Source organism: Bubalus bubalis, chromosome 5 (assembly GCF_019923935.1).
Source record: "Bubalus bubalis isolate 160015118507 breed Murrah chromosome 5, NDDB_SH_1, whole genome shotgun sequence".
Lineage (NCBI taxonomy): Eukaryota > Metazoa > Chordata > Mammalia > Artiodactyla > Bovidae > Bubalus > Bubalus bubalis.
Window position 1 is genome coordinate 77,865,321 of NC_059161.1, and position 20,152 is coordinate 77,885,472.

The following is a 20,152-nucleotide window of genomic DNA, read 5'->3' on the forward strand; positions in this document are numbered from 1 at the left end:
GGCTTCCTGTTAAGTGGGATACACAGTGTATTTCTTGGAGGTTTTGTTCAGCAGTCTCTATACACCTTCCGCCTCTATACTGTTCAAGTAGTTGTACCGAGTGTGACCTGGTTCCTTAGGAATTGTATTTAATGAGCAAAGAGTCGGACACGACTGAGCAACTGAACCGAACTGACGGGCTAGACACTCCGCGAGGTGATTATACTTGGGTTCTCTCCATTTTACATATGATGAAATTGTTTCGGGAGGTAAAGAAAGTTCTTAAAGATTGGCGAGCTCGTGAGAGGCAGAGCCACGGCTGGATTCCAGGTCTCTGACTCCAACGCCAGAAGGAGCCTTCCCCACTTGACCAGTGTTTCCCTTTGTCAGCCCCGGGGCTAGAGGGCCACAAGGCTGACTGAACGTGTGTCAGCTGTTCACAGCGCCCTGGGGCCTGGCACTTCCATGAGACAGTTGTGGCGGTTCCGACCTCTCCGTCCACCCTGCCAGGAAGGCAGGACGGGCGGCCTGCAGGGAAAAAGCCCTCACACTCAAGCTTCGCGACGACACACGCGGCCCCCTGGAAGCCACTCTGAGCGCCACCCCTTCCCTCGGGCGGGGCAGACACCGAGGCCCTCCGAAGTCCTGACCCAAGCGGCAGCTCTGGCGTGCTGGCTTGGACCGCGCGCCTCAGGGAGCAGAAACCGCTAGCGGTCCGGCGGAGAGAGCAACGCGGGGAAGCCCAGGTGGCGGCTTCCCTCACGCCCGCACCCCTCACCCGGTACCCCGCGGACGCAGTAGGCGGCGGCCGGCAGCGCCCCTCAGCGGCCGGCCTCGCCCTTCCCGCCTCCGGAAGTGACGCGCAGCTGCTTCGGCGGCCGGGAGGGGCCCCCGACGCAGCCGTGGGGGGCTCGAGAGAGGCGGCGGCCGCGGAGCGACTGGGAGGCTCAGCCGCGGCGAGGAACGCCCAGAGCGCGCGCGCCCGGCGGGTAGCGGCCCTGACGACCCGCGCCGCCGCCGCGTGCGGGGGCGGGGAGGGAGGGGCGCGACGAGCCGCTGCGGCGGCGGCGGCGGGAGATGCGGGCGGCTGCGGGCACCCGGCGGGCTCGGCTCGGCCGCCGGCGCCTTCTCCGGCTCCGCCGCGAGGGTCGCAGCGGCTGCCGTGCCGTCCTCGAGTTCCCGGCGTGAGGAGAGGAGCGTCTTGTTGGAGGCGGAGACCCGGAGGGAGCCCCGCGCGTGGCCTCGGTGAGCGTCCGCGTCCGGGTCCCGCGGTCGCCGCCCCCGCCGGCGGGGCGCCGGGGCGGGGGACTGGCCGCACCTCAGGAAGCGGGCGCGGGGCCGCGGCGCGCTCCCGGGGGGCCCGGCCCGGCCCGCTGGCGGGCCGGTGGGCGCGGGACAGACCCGCCTCGCTCCCTTCGCCCCTTATTTGGTCCCCCGAGGCCCCTGGGGCCAAAGGTGGCAGTGTTTTTTTATTCTTTTCTTTTTTCGCCGGGGTGGCGGAGGGGAGGGCCCGAGGGGAGCGTCTCTGGCTTTCTGTGGTGACAGGAAGTTGGAAAGTGAAAGCGCAGCGAGTCGGTGCTCACCCGGGCCCGGACTTTGATCTCCCCGGGGGCACGCGGTCTTCCGCGTTTCTTCCTCTCCCCACGCTCATAACTCATCCGGCGTCGACTTTCAGTTCTTTTTCTACTTCTTTCCAGCCAACCCTCTCGCCTCGTTTCTTTCCGGTTAGTACACAGCTGCCTCGAGGCTTCTTTCTTGGGAAAACCAGTTGGAAACATCTTTTGGGGGCTGAATGTTAACTGACCTGGGCAAGCAACAAAGGACCTTGTTGACCGAGGTAGTCAAGAGATACACGGTTGGCTCCCACCCCCCGCCCCCCAGGCTATTGGTATTTGAAGTTTAGGGCTTTTAAAGAAAAAAGACTTCCGAGTTTAATCCCTCATCAGAACGGTTCACCCATCTCTTTGGTTGGTGTGTAAGATCCTTCTTCCTCTCCTTTTGCCTTCTTCCACTCACCGTCCCACTGCGTGGAAAACTTGGTACTTCAGTGTTTAAGACTGTCAGTGGTATTTTCTTTAAAACCTATTGTGATTCAGTTTTCCCCGTCAGTAACTCTCCCCTCTTTGATTTTATTTAAACGTTAAAACTGCCTAAGTGGAATCCATTTAGGGAAATGTTTTAAAGTTTTTATTGTAATAGTACACTTTTAGTATTCTGTTGGTATAGAGTACTGAATAGTTAGATACACCAGGTTACTTTTTGACAGATATAAAGATTTTAACTCAAAATTCGCCTTAATGCATTTTATAATTTGTTTCTGTTTTACTTAAGCAGCACTCTGAATTTGGAGACATTTATTTTTTGGGTCTTAGCTACTGTTTCTGAAAAATAGTGGGGCTATGGGTCACCACAGCAACTGGGCTGTGTGTATGATAAACATGTTTAGGGTGGAAAAGGTTTCATTTTGTAGAGACTTCCTTTCCCTAATGAGTTACTTCCAATATGCTCCTTCTTTCCTTTTAGCACAGGGATTAATCTACTGTCTTTTAAGTATGAGTTAGTTAGTGTTAGTCGCTCAGTCCTGTCAGACTCTTTGCATGGACTGTGGCCCACCGAGCTCCTCTGCCCATGAAATTCTCCAGGCAAGAACACTGGAGTGGGTTGCCATTTCCTTCTCCATTTTAAGTGTTAGAATCAATTATGTTTTCCATATATAACCCCTCAAAAATCAGATTCCTTCATTTGGATCAGTTAAGTATTTCTCTTCCTCATTATACTACTTCTAAAAAACTCGTTAAAACTGAAATTTTGGGGAAAACTGTAGTTGTGAAAACATTGAGGTTTTCATGAAAAGGTTTTCAAGAAAAAGGATTTGGGTTTCTTTTGATAAGAATAAGAATAAAAATATTAAATATTTGTGTCTCTTTATTTCACCTTTGTAATTTTAAGTAACTTCTGACTTTTTTTACTTTAATTCCCTTTTACGGCTGAAGAAATCGTTGAATTTCATATCAATGGCACACTTTTAGGAACGCAAATGAAGAGGTTCAGCTTATGTGCCCAGTGGTTCACCGCCTTTTCAATCAAAGAATAAACATATCAAAGTTGAATGAGTAAAATATTCCTTTAAAGTACCTGCTGAGGATGTCCATTTTACGTCTTCGTTAGTTTTTCCCAATAGAAAAAAAATTTTTTCCAGTACTTCAGTCCAAAACCACAGTGCCCATTTTCTTTCACAATAATTTTCTATCCTAGACATACTGTCAAGTACTACAGAAGCTTCAGCGTTTTCCACACAGTTAGGTTCTGCCGTGCAGTATCCAACAGCTCCACCAGGATTTGGCTCAGTCCACAGTTGAGTTCAGTTCAGTCTCTCAGTCGTGTCTGACTCTTTGCAACCCCATGGACTGCAGCATGCCAGGCTTCCCTGTCCGTCACCAACTCCCGGAACTTACTCAAGCTCAATCCACACTCTCCCCTAATAACCAAAGGGAGAGGTGGAAATTAAACCCGCACCACCTTGGGAACACTTCCCATTTGCTCAGGATGACTCTTGTGTGATTGTTGCGGAAATATTCACTGTTATTTCTGTCGTTTTGTACGTATTGCTTAGCCATTATAAACCTGTAGGGCTCAAGCATTATCTGCAAGATAGGCATAAAACGCTAGGATTTGGTTTGGGGAATTTTTCCAAAAACAAATGAAATTATAGGCACCAAACCTGTAATACTCTTGATACTCCAGTTCTCTGCTTGTCTGTCCTTTCCTGCCTCCCCTCCTCCTAGCTTCCGCATTGTCACCCTCATCGTCTCTCTCACCCATACCCTGCTGTAAGCATTCTTAACATGAAGATGGTGTCTGGAAATGAAAAGACTTGGGGTCTTTGGTTAAGCTGAAATTTACTAGGGAATAGTTGTAACAGATTTAGACTAACAAATAATTGTTTAAGTGGTAAACGTATAGTTTAAAAGTAACTTACCATGACAGTCACCATTAGAAGAAAAGCCTCTCTGGTAAATTAAGAGCAATGACAGGGGACCCCTCCCCCCCAAATATACTTGATGGATATAGTATAAAACCACTGTTTTAATCCAGCTTAAGTGAGGCTCTAGAAAGCTGTTTTCTAGTGAACATGGTTATTTAGCATTAAAGTAGCACTTCATATTTGTACATTATTGTCAGTTATTATCTAACAATGTAATACAATGTAATACTTCTTTACAATCCTAGGTAATGTGAATGCTCTTATCCATCTAGGAAAGTGGTTTCCCTTGGGGACAGAGTACATGACTGTGATGAAAGAGACTTGGATTCATGGCCTCAGTTTCTCCGTTAACTCCCTAACTTTGGGAGGCATCTCCCTTTTTTTATTCTTAATTATTTTCTCATCTCTACTTTTGGACGACGGTCTCTCTGTATAACCAGCTTCAAATTTATGACAGAATAATAGGAGGACATTTTGAATGTCTCAGAAAAATTACTGAGATATCTTACGATATAGTTGCTCATCTCTGGCCTTTTTGAAAGCGGACATCGTTGACTTAAGGATCCCATCCTTTGTGAGTTGTGCATTGTTAGAGTTAGGTTTCTCAGGCCTAACTTTTGTGTTGTTTGGAGTGTTTGTTTTTAACGTTTTTATTGAGATATATTTCACATAGAGTAAAATTTGCTTGAAGTGTACAGTTCAGTGGTTTTAGTATATTCCCAGAGTTGTATCGCCACTACCACAATCTAAATTTAGAATGTTTTCATCACCCCATTAACAGTCACTCCCCTTTTCTTTTCCACACCCATCCCCCATTCCCAGCCCTAAGCAACCACCAGTCTGCTTTTTTTTTTTTTTTGCCTATTCAGATTAATGGCTGGCTTCCCTCCCTTAGCCTAATGTTTTCAAGGTTCATCCATTGAACTAGCCCATATCAGTACTTCATTCCTTTTTCTGGCTAATATTCCACTATGGGGTTATATGGAGGCTTTCCTGATAGCTCAGTTGGTAAAGAATTGCAATGCAGGAGACCCTGGTTCAATTCCGGTTGGGAAGATGTGCTGGAGAAGGGACAGGCTACCCAGTGCAGTAGTCTTGGGCTTCTCTTGTGGCTCAGCTGGTAAAGAATCTGCCTGCAATGTGGGAGACCTGGGTTCGATCCCTGGGTTGGGAAGATCCCCTGGAGAAGGGAAAGGCTATGTTTTGCTTGTCTGCTCATTAGTTGATGGACATCTGGGTAGTTTATACTTTTTTGGATATTATGAATACCACTCTGAACGTTCCTGCTTATAAATGTCTGTGTGGACATATATTTTCATTTCTCTGGGATATATACCTAGGAGTGTAATTACTGGGTCATATGCTAACTCTGGGGAACTGCTGCAACTGTTTTCCAAAGTGGCTGTACCAGTTTACATTCTCATTGGCAATGTATGATGGTTTCACTTTTCTCCCCGTTTTAGCCAATACTTATCATCTTTTTTGTTTGGCTGCGCTGGGTCTTCCTTGCTGTGTCTTCCTTGCTGGGTCTTCTCTCTAGCTGTGGTGTGTGGGCTTCTCATTGCGGTGGCTTCTCTTGTTGTGGGACATGGGCTCAGTGTTGTGGCGCACAGCTAGTTACTCTGAGGCATGTGGAGTCTTCGGGGATCGAACCCACGTCCCCTGCATTGGCAGGCAGATTCCTAGCCACCAGGGAGGTCCATCACCTGCCTTTTTGATCATAGCCATCCTAGTAGGTGTGAAGCAGTATCTTGTGTGGTTTTGATCTTTATTCCCCTAATAACTAGTCACATCTTTTCATGTGCTTATTGGCTACCTGTATTACTTTTTGGAGAAATGTCTTTTCAAATCCTTTGCTTATTTTCAATTTTTTTAAATTGTAAGAACTCTTTATATTTTTTTGATGAAGGAGCCTTATTATTTGAAAATGCTTTCTTTCATTCCAAGGATTGTCTTCTCATTTGATGGTATTGTTTACAGCACAAAAGTTTTAATTTTTGCTGTTGTCCAATTTATCTGTTTTTATAGTATTTTAACAGAATTGATTTGACTTAATTTCTGTTCTGATCCAGTGAGATCTAATTCACAGACTGAAAACAGGAAGGTTTTGTGTATGTGTGTGTATGTGTAAAGTTCCCTTATAGACGTTTTAGGATGCGCTTATGTATATTTGGCCAGAGTTTCCACCCTAAAAATTTCTTTCTTAGAAACAAGATGTTTTAAAGTTTTGTGAGGAAAATAACTTTGAGAGAACATTTCCCTGCCGCTCCATTGCCTAAACCAGTGGTTATTAACTGAGATGATACTGTCCCCCAGAATGTTTGACAATGTGTGTAGACATTTTAATTGCCAAATTGGGCAGGAGGTGTTAGCAGCATCTGGTTGGTAGAGGCCAGGGATGTTAAACTGCAATGCCAAAACAGCCTCCAAGAACAAAAGAATTATCTGGCCCAAAATATCAATAGTGCTGAATTTAAGAAACACTGGCCTAAACAGGAAGATCTTAAAACTTGAGATATTGAAAGGTTTTTCAGTTCCAATCTTGATAATCAAATAAAGGTTGCTAATCAAATAAAAGGATCTGTGTACAGGTGGACTTCCTGTGGACAGAATGGTGGCAGAACTTGTAAATTAGGGAACATTTTGCTGAGTTTTCAGTGCTGTCAACTTTTATGAAAATTACATTTATTATAATGGAAACTATTCCCCCTATCTCTGGGCCACCCTGAGACACACAGAACATCCTGGCATATAAATCAACTGGGCTAGTATAGATAGATGCTGAAATGGCAGTCACCTCAGAGAATATGGAGAAGGAAATGGCACCCCACTCCTGAATCCCATGGACAGAGGAGCCTGGTAGGCTACAGTCCATGGGGTCACAAAGAGTCGGACACAACTGAGCGACTTCACTTCACTTCAGAGAATATGATGATGAGTTGTTTTTTAAATATTTATTTATTTATTTAGCTGCACCAGGTTTGAGTTGTGACATGCAGATTCTTAGTTGGGGCATGTGTGCCCAAGTTCTCTGACCACAGACCAGCCTAGCCCCCCTGCATTGGGAATACGGAGTCTTAGCCCCGGGGCCCCCAGAAGTCCTGACAGTGAGTTTTTAAGATAAAATTTAGTAACAGTGATACTGCACTGGTTGGCATTCATCAGTCTGCTCCTGTAATTTATGAAACTAGCTTTATCTCATAACAAGACTTTTCTTAAGCAGTGTTGCATGTTTAAGAGTTTGGGTCTGTATTCAGATTGCCTGGGTTTAAATCTCAGCTCCACCATTTACTTGTGTGAGCTTAGACAAGTTACTTAACTCTGTAATGAATCAGTTTTTTCACATATAAAATGAGGCTGCAGTAGTATCTGTCTTAAGGATTCTTGTGGGGATGAAATGAACAATTAATAGTCTAATGCATTTAAAGTGCTTAAAACAGTATGTGATACAGTGTTGCCTCTTTCAGCTCATTGCTATGGACAGTGCTATCACCCTGTGGCAGTTCCTCCTTCAGCTCCTAAAGGAGCCTCAGAACGACCACATGATCTGCTGGACCTCTAATAATGGGGAGTTCAAGCTTTTGCAGGCAGAAGAGGTGGCTCGTCTCTGGGGCATTCGAAAGAACAAGCCTAATATGAATTATGACAAACTCAGCCGAGCCCTCAGATACTACTATGTGAAGGTAATACATATCCACCTCGAAACAAAAATTGTTCCTTCTCTTCTGTTGAGGTTAGACATACTAATGTTGTGGTTTGTTTAGTTATTAAAATAACTTTTTAATTGAGGTGTAATGGACATATTGCTTTTGAGTGTACAGCATAATGATGCAATATTTGTATGCGTTGTGAAATGATCACTGTTTTGGTTTTAACTCTATTTTACAGCTTCAGCAGCTTGGAATTAGAATAAAAGATGTAAATGTTCTAAGTGTATTTCTGCAAATTCATATTCAGTACCGGACTCCTATGCACATATTTTATTCCTAATTGCAGTTGTCTTTAAATAAAAAATGATTATAGAGTTAGAATAAGGAAAAGGAAATTTGAGATTCTATAGCATAAATACTCTTGTTTATATCATCAGATCAGATCAGTCGCTCATTTACTTTAAAAATTATCTCATACTGTTTTTTTAGATGTACTTAATTTTTACTGTTTAGTTTAACTCAGAACACAATACCTTAAAGAATAACTGTTAATACCTAGATTTGATTTCTTAGTTAAAATTTTTTTGTAATTTCCAATTATTTTGAATACATTCTTGGGCACGGAAGTAAAATAAAATGCTCAAATGAAGAGAATTAGAGTGAGAAGCGGGGATCTTAATTTCTTTCACCTTTGAGTGTTGATATTATCAGCTTTCCTGTGTGGAGAGATGAGGTAAGAAACAGCTCGAGTTTCTGAAGGAAGTAGGAACCTTAGAAGTAATGTTCTAAATTCCTTTTGCTTCCTGAGGATGTGAGTGTTTTTGTACCTTTGGAGTTAAGCAATTAAAATCTTTCAGCTTTTATGCAACATATTAGTTCAGTTGTTAATAAGACATTTAAATGTTTTTAACTTGCACTCCATAATGGTTGGAACTGTGTTTGGTATGGCTGGATAAATTTAGGTGATTTTGAAGTTTTCAAGTAAACTACCTATCAAATAGAGAACCCCATTCAGTCAGCTTTCTCATGATCTTTGGGGGGGTGGGGTAAGGTTTTAACAAATGCTTAAGAAAAGTTTAAGAAAGTCTGAGTGCTTATTTTATTTATCTACAGAATATCATTAAAAAAGTGAATGGTCAGAAGTTTGTGTACAAGTTTGTCTCATACCCAGAGATTCTGAACATGGACCCAATGACAGTGGGCAGGGTTGAGGGGGAGTGTGAAGCTTTAAGCCTCAGTGAGCTCAGCAGCAGCAGTTCCAAAGATGTGGAGAATGGCGGGAAAGAGAAGCCACCACAGCCTGGTGCCAAGACCTCGAGCCGCAATGACTACATACACTCCGGCTTATATTCTTCTTTTACTCTCAACTCTTTGAACTCCTCCAATAGGAAGCTTTTCAAATCTATAAAGGTTGAGAATCCGGCTGAGAAATTGGCAGAGAAAAAGTCTCCTCAGGAGCCAACTCCATCTGTTATCAAATTTGTAACAACACCTTCTAAAAAGCCACCAGTTGAACCTCCTGCTGCCTCCATTTCAGCTGGCCCGGGTATTGCTCCATCTTCAGAAGAAACTATCCAAGCGTTGGAGACTTTGGCTTCCCCCAGACTGCCTTCCCTGGAAGCACCAACTTCTGCATCAGGAGTGACTGCCCCTTTTACCACCACACCTCCTGTTTCGTCTGTGTCCCCTCTGCAGGAGCCTCCTAGAACTCCTTCACCACCGCTGAGTTGCAACCCAGACATGGACACGGACATGGAATCAGTGGCTTCTCAGCCAATGCAGCTTCCAGAGAACTTGTCCCTGGAGCCTAAAGACCAGGATTCAGCTTTGCTAGAAAAGGACAAAACAAATAATTCATCGAGGTCCAAGAAACCCAAAGGGTTAGAGCTGGCACCGACCCTTGTGATCACGGGCAGTGATCCAAGCCCACTGGGAATATTAAGCCCATCTCTCCCTACAGCTTCTCTTACGCCAGCACTTTTTTCACAGGTAACATTCTCTTTCCTCTTAGTGCCACCATTTATCTTGTTTTTTCTCATCTTTTAAAACAAATCCAGAATTTATAACCTCAGTTCTCATTCTGCTACATAGTAGTTTTGCTTTAGAGAGTTTATATGTGACCCTGTGAAAGTAACCTAATTTTTCCACTTTCTCCTAAAGAAAATAAGTATATTCTATCTCTCTCTCTCTTTGGTGGAGGCGGGGGGTGGTCTTATAAAACAACAGCGACAATCTCACGTTAGAAAATAACAGATCCCGCGGACCTTAATAAACATGGTGTGATGTTGAATAACAAGTTTTACAGTTAGCTAACATTAGCTGTTTCTTAACTTTTTCGTCTCATAGAACATTTAAACACGTACCTACTCATTGTTAAGGGGAAAGCATATTTGTGACTCAGTTACCCATTATTTTTCCATACTTGAATTCATATTGGTTTTGTTTTTCTATTTGACAAAGATTGTACGAGAAACAGTTTAGAAAATACTTTGATCTTTTTCTTTTCTGGGTTGTAAAAGTAATTTCCGACTGTTTCCTGAGGATAAGATTTCAGACTTGGAGATATTTGGAATGGAGAATAGGACAATATTTGGGTTCAGGGCTAATTGTGTATTATTACAAGGGTAAAACATAATCCTGATAAGCCATTTAGTTATATTTTTGGCTTGTATATTGCAGACACCCATCTTACTGACTCCAAGCCCCTTGTTCTCCAGTATCCACTTTTGGAGTACTCTCAGCCCTGTTGCTCCTGTGAGTCCAGCCAGACTACAAGGTGCTAACACACTTTTTCAGGTAAGTTACACAGAAGCTTGTCTTTTGTAACTGGGGTGTGGTAAATGAACAGAGAGGCAAAAAGGCAAAACTTCTATTTAAAAAGTGTTCCTTAGATTTACTTTTGAATTTCTAAGTGTAAATTTTCTGGCCCGCACATAGCTCAGATAAATATTCACAGCAGAGTTTCCTTTTCATTGTTTACTATTCCATACATTTGAATTAGACTAAGAATTGTTCAATAGTAGTAGATTTTGAGCTCATCCAGTTTTTTAAATCATTTTAAATGCTGGAAATCCTCTTTTCTAAAAAAGTGTGTGTGTGTGTGTGTGTGTGTATGTATATATATTTGGGGGCATTCTCTGCACATAGATTTCCCCTTTTAACCGAGGATTTTTTTTTTTAATAGAAAAAACTCTTGAGAATAGTATTATCAAATACTCCCATTTTCCTGTTACTCAGAACTGATACTCATCAGCATTTTAAATATACATGTATATATTTTAAAAATGAGTATTGCATTACCTCTTAACGAAAATCTTATTAAGAAAGATCTCATAGCTGTAAACCATTATTTTGCCTAAACTATCTAGACTTTATAACTTGGTCAGCTTTCTTATATTGATTCATTCACTTATTCCAGGGTGACTCCCTGGGAGATTTTCTTAGATTTTGTAATTTAAATTTTCATTTGTTCTTTTGAAAATGAAATGGTAAGGGGTGGGGAAAGAAAAAAATTTTTTTTAATCTTTCTACTAATGCAATTATTTTTGCAGAAGCTTCTAAATTGCTGAATAGAAAGAGTATGGAAAATTTTCCATATTTTCCTTTTACATTTTTGTTCGCCTCTCACAAAGAGATAATTGATTTATATAGAGAAAGCCATAGTGCTCATGTAGCTTCAGCCTGGAATCTCCATACAGATTTGGTCTCAGAATACATGATGGGGAGTGCTTTTCTAGGATGAGCACCCTGCAACTGTTTGCAGCAGGTATGAGATGGGCATCTCCTCCTGGACCTCTTTTTGACAGTCTGTGATTTGCTATATGACTGAATTATAGTCTACAGTGTGCCTGCTATCATTGACTGAACTTTCTATAACCTTCATTCGAAGTCAGGTGTGAACCTGTGTACTTTAGCATCTAAGGAAAAGTATAGATTTGTTCTTTACATTGCATCAGGGTAGGCTGGAGAGTGTTAATAGTCAGACAAACACCTTCTTCACCGTCCTTGTGGCACCATATTGTTGCGGGGTACGCAGTCGCTGCCTTTGTCCCATGAGCCGCTGCGGGGGCTGCAGCGCCCTGCCTTAGGGAGTGGAACAGGGGCAGAAAGGGAAGTTCAGGGCTGCATAATAGGATGGTAATGTGTTTTATTTTCTTTCTCAGTTTCCTTCTGTGCTGAACAGTCATGGGCCGTTCACTCTGCCTGGCCTGGATGGACCTTCTACCCCTGGCCCATTTTCCCCAGATCTACAGAAAACATAACCTATGCACTTGTGGAACGAGAGAATCAAGGAATAAGGAAAGAGAAAGACATTCAACATGATTACATTTAAAGTGAGGGATTGATACTTCACAGTGCTGATAATAGACTGTTATGATTTCTGCCGTTCCCCATTAAAATGCTTTTTAGGATTCCCTTTGAATAGGACTCAAGGTAGACTGTGTATAAAAATGCCTTAATTGGAGTCCAAACTCCACCTTCCTCTTTCTTTCTTTTTAAAAAATATTTTGAACCTTGTGTTAAGGAAATTTTTAATGGGGTTTAGCAGCAAGCTATGCTTTGCAAGAGAATTAAGAACAAAGTTACTCCTCTTGCCTTATTGGGACCCTTTGGCAGTTGTGCTTTGAGCATATTATATAAAGAAATACTGGTTAAATGAAATTAGCCATATCTTTAGGACTTAGATGTGCTCTGTTGAATGCTAAAAGTGAGTTGTGCATAAGCAGTGGAGGAAAAGAATCATTCCTATTCACGCGAAGTAAGATTGGAGCAGGACTATTGGGGATATTCTGTTTTGCTGTGAAGTATAATGTATGTAAGCAACTCCACAAACAGTTACCTTATTTACATTTATTCAGGGTGGTTCCCTTAGCCCTATGTATGATCTTGCCTGAATCTGAACAGAGCATGGAGCTAGTTTATTCCCACATAAGATTTTTTAAACCTGGGGCTTAAGGCAGTATTTGGAACAAACAGTGAGAATATGGGGCCTCTGGCACAGAAATGTCATCTGCTGGTATGATTCCACACCCATGGAATACTTATGGTAAATGATGGCTTTTAGGGGGATGAACCTGGGATTTGAGAGTCTGAGGCATCTCTGAGTCAAGGATTCAATTGAAAAAACTTGAAACAACATGTAGGCGTTTCCCAGTTAGAAGATACCCATTGTGAAGGACCCTTTTTTCTATTCATTTTATCCCATTTTGTACTATTTATCTTTTAAATTTAAAGTTGTTGGAGGTTGTGATAGTTTTAATTAGGAAGATAAAAAGCAAAGTGAACTCTTTAACTCTGTAGTGAGGTAAAAATACACTTATTTGGTTTTTTTTTTTTTTAAATTAGGAAGTAGCAAAGCTCATCTGGAAGTGCTCATACATAGGGACTGGATTATTCATATTAGTAGTAAAAAATGTAGGCCTTCATCTCTGCCAGATTTGTGAAATGTTAGCATATAGTCATCACTGCCAGGTACAGACAGATTTTTTGAACCCCTAAGCTGATTTGATGCCAACATCACAGTGGAGTCTTTTGAAAAATTTGGCTTTAAAGTCCAGGATTAGATGATATGCTGCAGCCACCCGACCCCCCCCACCCCATCACCCCTGCCCATTAAACTAATCTTTTAAGCCTAGAAATAGTTCCTATAATTGAACAACTTGAACTAAATGGTATATAAAAGTAGTAAAGGACTTGAGGGCTCAAAGTGACACGGCTATAAACCAGCATCTCCCAGTTGTATATGTTTGCTTGAAATTTGTTTTATACAGGATAGAGAAACTCTGGTATAAGATGCCTGTGCTAGTTCATTAGTAGCAGAAGGATGGTATTCAGGGAGCTGCCTTTATATTTGTAGTGTTGGAGACCTGTTACTGTTTAATTTGTGGTTATCAGCTGAAAAGTTCTGTTCCTGAGATGTGCAATAGCAGTGTTGAAAGGCACTGTTCGATAGTGATGGGGAACAGACATACTGGATTTTTCTCCCACACTGAATCATGTAGTTTGCATGCTTTTTTGAAATCAGACTGCTCAGCAGCGCTTTGGACTAGTTTTATTAGGTTAATTCACATTTTATACATTAGATAAGTAAATATTGATGGCTTGATTTAACTAGTATTTAAATTTTTGAAAGCACAAAGAGTATTTTATTTTGAATCAAAGGAGAAAAGCCATTGGTTTGTTTTCACAGATAGTATCTTTGATAACGAACTGTTTCAGTAAAAGTGTGCCTGGGAACCAACAGCACTATTAAAACTCAGTCAAAGCAACTTCCTAGGAACCAGTTTTAGTGAGTCCTCTGCCTGTAAACCTCTCCTGGAAGTCTCTGAGAGGTGTGGGCCTTACGAGGTTGATGATGATCTGCTTTTTCTTTGAGATAACTATTTAGGGGAAGCTGGTGTGTGTGTGTGTATGTGTTCATGTTTTTAAGTGAAATAAAACTGCAACCATAGTGAAGTGTATGAGGCAGGCTGTTCTATTTGTAAACTACCTCCTTCCTGGGAAAGTCTCTGATTTTGAAACATCCACAGAGTTCTTCTTAGTATCAAAAGGTGACATACCACTTCAGATCAGTATTCACTGGAGAGGCTTATATTTGGTAGCTGTAGCTGGTATCCATCACTAGTCACTTTGCCAGGATGAATGCTGGTAGGCAGAAGTAGCCCAGGTTAAAATAGGGGAGCAGGTTTAGTGAACTTTTGCAGCTTCTGCTGTGATTAGCTTAGCTTTTCATTTGCTCTGGCTGGTATCTAAATCAGTTGTGTGCTGGGAGGTGTTTAACTACCAGGCTGTCTGAAGGGGAAAAGGCCTTAAATTGTAGCATTTGCTGAGTCCATTCTGCGGTGTAAGTGACTCCCCTGTGGCTGACTTTAGGCCACCACCTTGGAGCTGAGAAGGGATGCCCACAGGGGGCTCAGGGCCACACACTCAGCCAGTGAACCACTGAGTTTATTCTGCCCTTGGGTGGATTGTCACCTAATTTCTAAAATAATTTTTTCCTTTTGGTTTGTCATAGTGCTTTTGTGATGTAATATTCTTCATGGCCATATTTTTGTATTCAAACAAAGGTGGAAACTTCCATTGATTTTTGAAAAAATTTATACATGATGGAAGAATCCAAAAACCCTCAAAAGATCAACCTTAAGCTTCTTAGAGTTAAGAGTTAAAATATAGGTTTAATTTTTCTATATTTTGGTGGCTAAAATACAGGTAATGTGACTTTTTCTTTAGATTTTGATGGGGAAAATAAGCCCATGAGCCTATATAGTAAAATGGAACTGGATTTTTTTTTTTTTTTTTAACACTGGATTTTTTTTTTTTTTTACACTCAAAGAATTCCTTGAAGATTTACATACTCTATTAGAGATCAAAAAAAAAAAAAAGAGGGCTAGACTGACTGTTTTATCTATTTACATGGCATGATTTCTAGTTTTTTCATCCTGTGTGTCACTCAGGTTTGGAGGGACATGTAGGTCAGAGGCTTGGAACTCTGGAGCCGAAACTGCAGGCTGTTGATGTTACACTGTGCTGTCCACTCTGATGACAGTATTTCATGCTCATCTCAGAACTTGTGTTACGATCCTGAAGTTCTCCAAGTCAGTTCTAATCAATTTAGGCCCATTAGAGCCACTCCTTGGCATTTCAGAGAAACATTCTCTAAGCTTTTTGAACACACACCTTCATCAATAAAAGGCTTTGAACACAATCCCCTATTGCAAATTTGTGTGTATGTTTGTCAGGTTATGTACTGCTAAACACAAAAACAGAAATTAAGGATGATATAAAAATAAATCTTGAGTAGAAATTCTGACGTTCTTCCTGCATCCAGTAGATTGTGTTGTGCACCCTCTGGGGCACACTCTGCTTTAAAGACCCCGGACTCAGCATATTGTTCCTCCGTCTGATCTTGAAAAAAAAAGTTTTGGTTGTGATATATGGGGAAATCCTTTACATATTTGATCTGATTTTTATGTAAAATCTCTAGAAGAGATTAGGAACTTTTCAGCAGAGCTTGTCATCAGCTTTCTGAAATTTGCTGTTTCTTTTTCATACGTTGGTAAATAACCCATTACCAAATGTTTTACAGAGCTTCATGCTTACTGTTTGTTGACAGTGTGGCTGTCTCTTTACTTTTCATATTAGATGACTTTAAAATTTACTGGCCACTCACAAATTTCTTTTGGCCTTATTATTGTTATATTTTACCAACAATTTCAGAATTACTTCAAGTTGCTTTGTTTTAAAATACATAACAACTCCATTTTCTTGCTGCATTACTCAGTTTTTATTATTATTATTTTGGTAACATTTTGGTGTCTGAAGAAATACTTTCTTGATGAGCCTGTTCTGTGTATCACTTCATTTACTGTATATATATTTTATTTGCCTATGCCAGAAATCTAGAATTGTGCTGAGGCAGCATTCTTAGCTATGTAAACAAGCATGGTGACAAGTGTAGGTCTCTGTGCAGAAGCCTGGAGTTCTGAGTGAAGGACCGCTTTCCAGTATGAAAGCTAGACTCCTCACAGAGTTGGTGGTCTGTTATCTGAGGGTGTGATAGGCCGGAATTGAGAAGTTAATTGTTCAATTCATAGTAATGAAGTGGAGGCCAGCCATGATTGTTCCAGCCAGGTACTCTGACCAGAGAATCAGTTGGGTGGAAAGTATTTTGTTAGTTATCTTCCTGGTTTTGGGTCAGCAGAGTGTTTTGTTACTGTATTTAATGCTGCTTGCATTGCCTGAAACAAGGTGCCTTGTTATTCTTCTATGTCAACAGAACTGTGCTTACTGAGGTTGAACTTTTAATCTTAGAATCTAGAATTCTTGTGGGTGGTGGTGTATTAAGCAAGAAGAGAAGGCGGTTTGATTTCATTTCTCGTACTTGGTGGAACCTGTTAGAAGGAAAGTCATGTTTTTACCTGTAAATGGAGCAGATCTGAAAAGGTGAGTTGTTGATGTAGTATAAATGTTCCATTTGAAGCTGCCGGTTTCTTCAAGCTCCTTTTCTAGAAGAAAAAAAAAATTGTGATAGATTGACAGCCTGGCAGAAAACAGTGATCTCTAGGGTGCTGCGATCTGCACTTAGCCATTATGAAAATGGAAATGAGAGTGGTTTATCTGAGAGGGGCAAGGGTAGCTCTAAGCTTTCTATAGAAACCAGGAGATTCAGGCAGTTGTTAACACTTTAAATGATACCTTTAACAAGAAAATTTATGAGGGATACAATCAAGCATAGAAAGTCTCTTGAACTCTAATCTTTTGAGTATAATACACATCAGGAAGTTTTATGAGGCTTAAATTTTTATTTTAAAATATTTAACTGGGAAAGCAGAGCATTTTTTTCCAAGTCATTCTGATTGGCTGAGTGCATGTGTATGTGTACTAATTATTGACTTGAGTATGTGTTTGTATGTATGTGTATAAATAAATCTATGTTTCAGAGGGAACATGGTCATCCTACTGTAGGATGGTTCCTAGGCTATTTTATACTAAAACTTAAGGAAAAAATTGGCTGCACTTTGCAGTTGTCACTTTTTAAAAGATTAATGCACATTTCCATGTTTTTAAATGCATAGAATCATAGGCCTTAAAACTTGCTTGCCGACACTTTAGGGATACTGTGTAGTGCTGCCTGTGACGTACTCAAGCAAAGTCGCCATAGGCTGGTCTCTTACGCTCATGCACTATTGAGCGAATAAGGAGGTCTCTCTAAAAACCTCTACATTTTTGTGTAAAATCCTTGCTATATTGTGTTCTAAGTTTCTCAGAGAGGATGTTTATACCACATGCAGTATTTCTAAAATACAGATCTAACTATGACTGAGCTGGTGGTGGAGAGATTCTGGCACTGTAGCCTGTTGATCCTTTTGAACTATACATAGAAAGCATTCACAGAAACCTCAGAGGATCTTGGGCTGCATGTTCTTAGCTTTGCCTTGTTTCCCATCTCATCAGGGCCCATTCTGCTTCTTGTCCCCTCCAAGGATTATGAGCCCTGCGAAGACAAGGCCTGGGATCTTCTGGACAAGTTTGGGGGGTGGGGGTGCCCTGTGGTTGGGCCTGACTTCTAGTTGGTGGAATCGTTCAAGCCTGCATAGAGTTCAGGGGTGGGAATGCCATGTACTGGTATGACATTCATTACTTGGCACTTTTGGGGCACCATTATTAGCACTGTTTCGTTTTTTAATAACTGGAAGCACTTAATGATTATTTTGTTTAATTTCAACTTAAGGATATTGAGGGTCGGGGACGTTAAGGTTTATTGTTTATACTTTCTGGAACTTAAGACTATTTGGATAAGGGATAAATGGATTACCCAGTGAGCCATTCTAGGCCCTGCAAGGTATGCTCTTTTGACTAGGATGCTTTAAAAAATGTACAATCTTTTAATATTGTGCTTTTGTAAAAATGTATGACTTTTAATAATTTGCAGTTGGTGCATTATACTCAACTTTGTGAACTTGCCAACTTTCTTTTCTGTTTAATCATTGTTGCTTATTGTCTATCATGTAGGGGACATAGTTCCTTCTGAGACATTTCATACTTTTTGTTTTTGATGGCAGTATTACCAAGGGTGTTTATGTGTACATTACATTCATTGCTTATGTGATAAAGGAACATATTGTATGAACTTCCCTGTTCAGTATTAGTGAAATTAAGATACATATATGTGAAATTAACTAAGATGCATATATGTAAAGGCAGAAATGAATACAACTAATTTTTGATTACTTGAGGCCTATTTATTTGGTTTGGCCATTCAGCCTTTTCTAGTCACAATCATAGGTATTTTTTTCACTTTTACCTTCTAGCAGTTTCATTTATCTTTGTGGGTAGAGAAGATTAAATATGAAACTCAGTCCAGTCATTTTGCTACTGATGGGCTTTGGATTGAGGCAAATACAATTTTCGACTAAAACTAGTTTTTTAGAATGAAAAAACTTTTCACTAGATAATCAAGTTGACTTTTTAAAAAAGTGTACAATCTTGTGTTTTGAAGAACAAACTAATAATTTTCTATGAGTCCTACTGGATCTTCAAGTGTGGACATCACTTGAAAATTAAATAATGTTAAACTTTTGATTTTCACCCACTGAATCTGTAAGTCAGAAAGAAAAAGCACGTCTGCTCTGGTGTTAACACACAGAGACGCATCCTTTACATCATGTGTCTCAGCATGCCTCTGTGGTAATGAGAACTTGTCAGGGTGCTCTCCTCAGACTTTGATTCTTTCAGCTGTGAAGACAGTTACTTCATTGTTTATTTTTCCCCTTGTTTATTCTGTTGAAATCTGTCTCTCATAATATCTAGTATCCTCTACTTTTGTATAAACAGAATACTTACATAAAATGCCAGTGTACACCTACCTACCCAAAAGACTGCATTACTGCTAAAGTGTCATTAATAATTTGTCTTGATTAACTTCAGTGTAGCTTACATGAGGGAGACCTTCAAAGTATTAAAACCACATTTCTTTTCTTTTTCCTAAAACAATGCAAGTGACGGTAACTGCCTACATTTATTAAAATCACATCAATCATTGATGCAACTGGAGAGAGACTGCCACCTCTCTAGCCGAGCGGTCTGACTTACCTGTTGGGAAACTAAGGGGTGTTGTCTTAAGGTGATTAGGATTAGCCAGAGCCTTAGCTCTACGTGTGTGTGGCAGAGAAATTTTACAGAATCTAGGTTGGTGAGGAAGAGCCTGCGCTGACACTTTGAGGGCTTCAAAATATGCTGCTTTTAAGAGGAAAAAGTGTAGTTAATACTCAGTGCATCTCCAGACAGAGTAAGGGATTGCTCTGAAAACTAATCAGGTGATCTTTGTTTTCTATTGCTTCAAGTTTTATACAAAATATTGTTAAATTCTGTAATGATATGCATCTTTTTAGAAAGATAATACATTTTAAAAAACTATTTTATGTAAGAACTGACAGAGGAATTTGCTTTGTATAATGGCAAGCTGGCTTTAAGAAAGCACTGTATCAAATTTACTAGTCCAAAATTATATAGATATGTTAATAGATGTATGTGCAACTAGATATGGACAATTGTATTTTTTTAAATAAATATTTTTAATAAAATGACTTTCTGAATTACTTCCCTCCTTTCTCATCTGTTGAGGTAGTCTCTATGTATTAAATTTCCATCTCTGCCAAATGTGGATAAGGAAAGTTCAGCTTTTCCAAAGGTTATCATTAAAACCTGGCCTTCAGCTATTTGATATATATCTACATTAAAATATTTAAAGCCTGTGTTGAGATAGGTAGTGAAAAGAGGAAATTGTAAAATGATTGTTGATATAAAAAGGAATTAAAAGAATACTAACTGGCTAGAAAAATTATTTGCCTTGTGAAATCTTTTTATTTTGCTTTTAAATTTTACTCACATTTTCCAGTTCAGTTCAGTTCAGTCACTCAGTCATGTCCGACTCTTTGTGACCCCATGAACCGCAGCACGCCAGGCCTCCCTGTCCATCAACGACTCCTGGAGTCTACCCAAATGCATGTCCATCAAGTCAGTGATGCCATCCAGCCAT

At 40.6% G+C, this 20,152-nt stretch overlaps 1 protein-coding gene across 2 annotated transcripts; it reads left to right on the plus strand.

Moving 5' to 3' along the window:
• The first annotated feature begins 1,084 nt into the window (after window positions 1-1,084).
• ELK4 (ETS transcription factor ELK4) lies at window positions 1,085-19,700 on the plus strand. Of its 2 annotated transcripts, none has more exons than XM_025277736.3 (5): window positions 1,085-1,224; window positions 7,432-7,647; window positions 8,728-9,603; window positions 10,294-10,410; window positions 11,778-19,700. In XM_025277736.3, exons 2-5 carry the CDS (start codon window positions 7,441-7,443, stop codon window positions 11,874-11,876), a joined length of 1,299 nt encoding a protein of 432 aa, XP_025133521.1. In that variant the 5' UTR covers window positions 1,085-1,224; window positions 7,432-7,440; the 3' UTR covers window positions 11,877-19,700. The 2 variants fall into 2 exon arrangements, with proteins under 2 accessions (XP_025133521.1, XP_006062319.1); XM_006062257.4 differs by lacking the exon at window positions 1,085-1,224 and adding an exon at window positions 1,386-1,703.
• The last annotated feature ends 452 nt before the right edge of the window (window positions 19,701-20,152 follow it).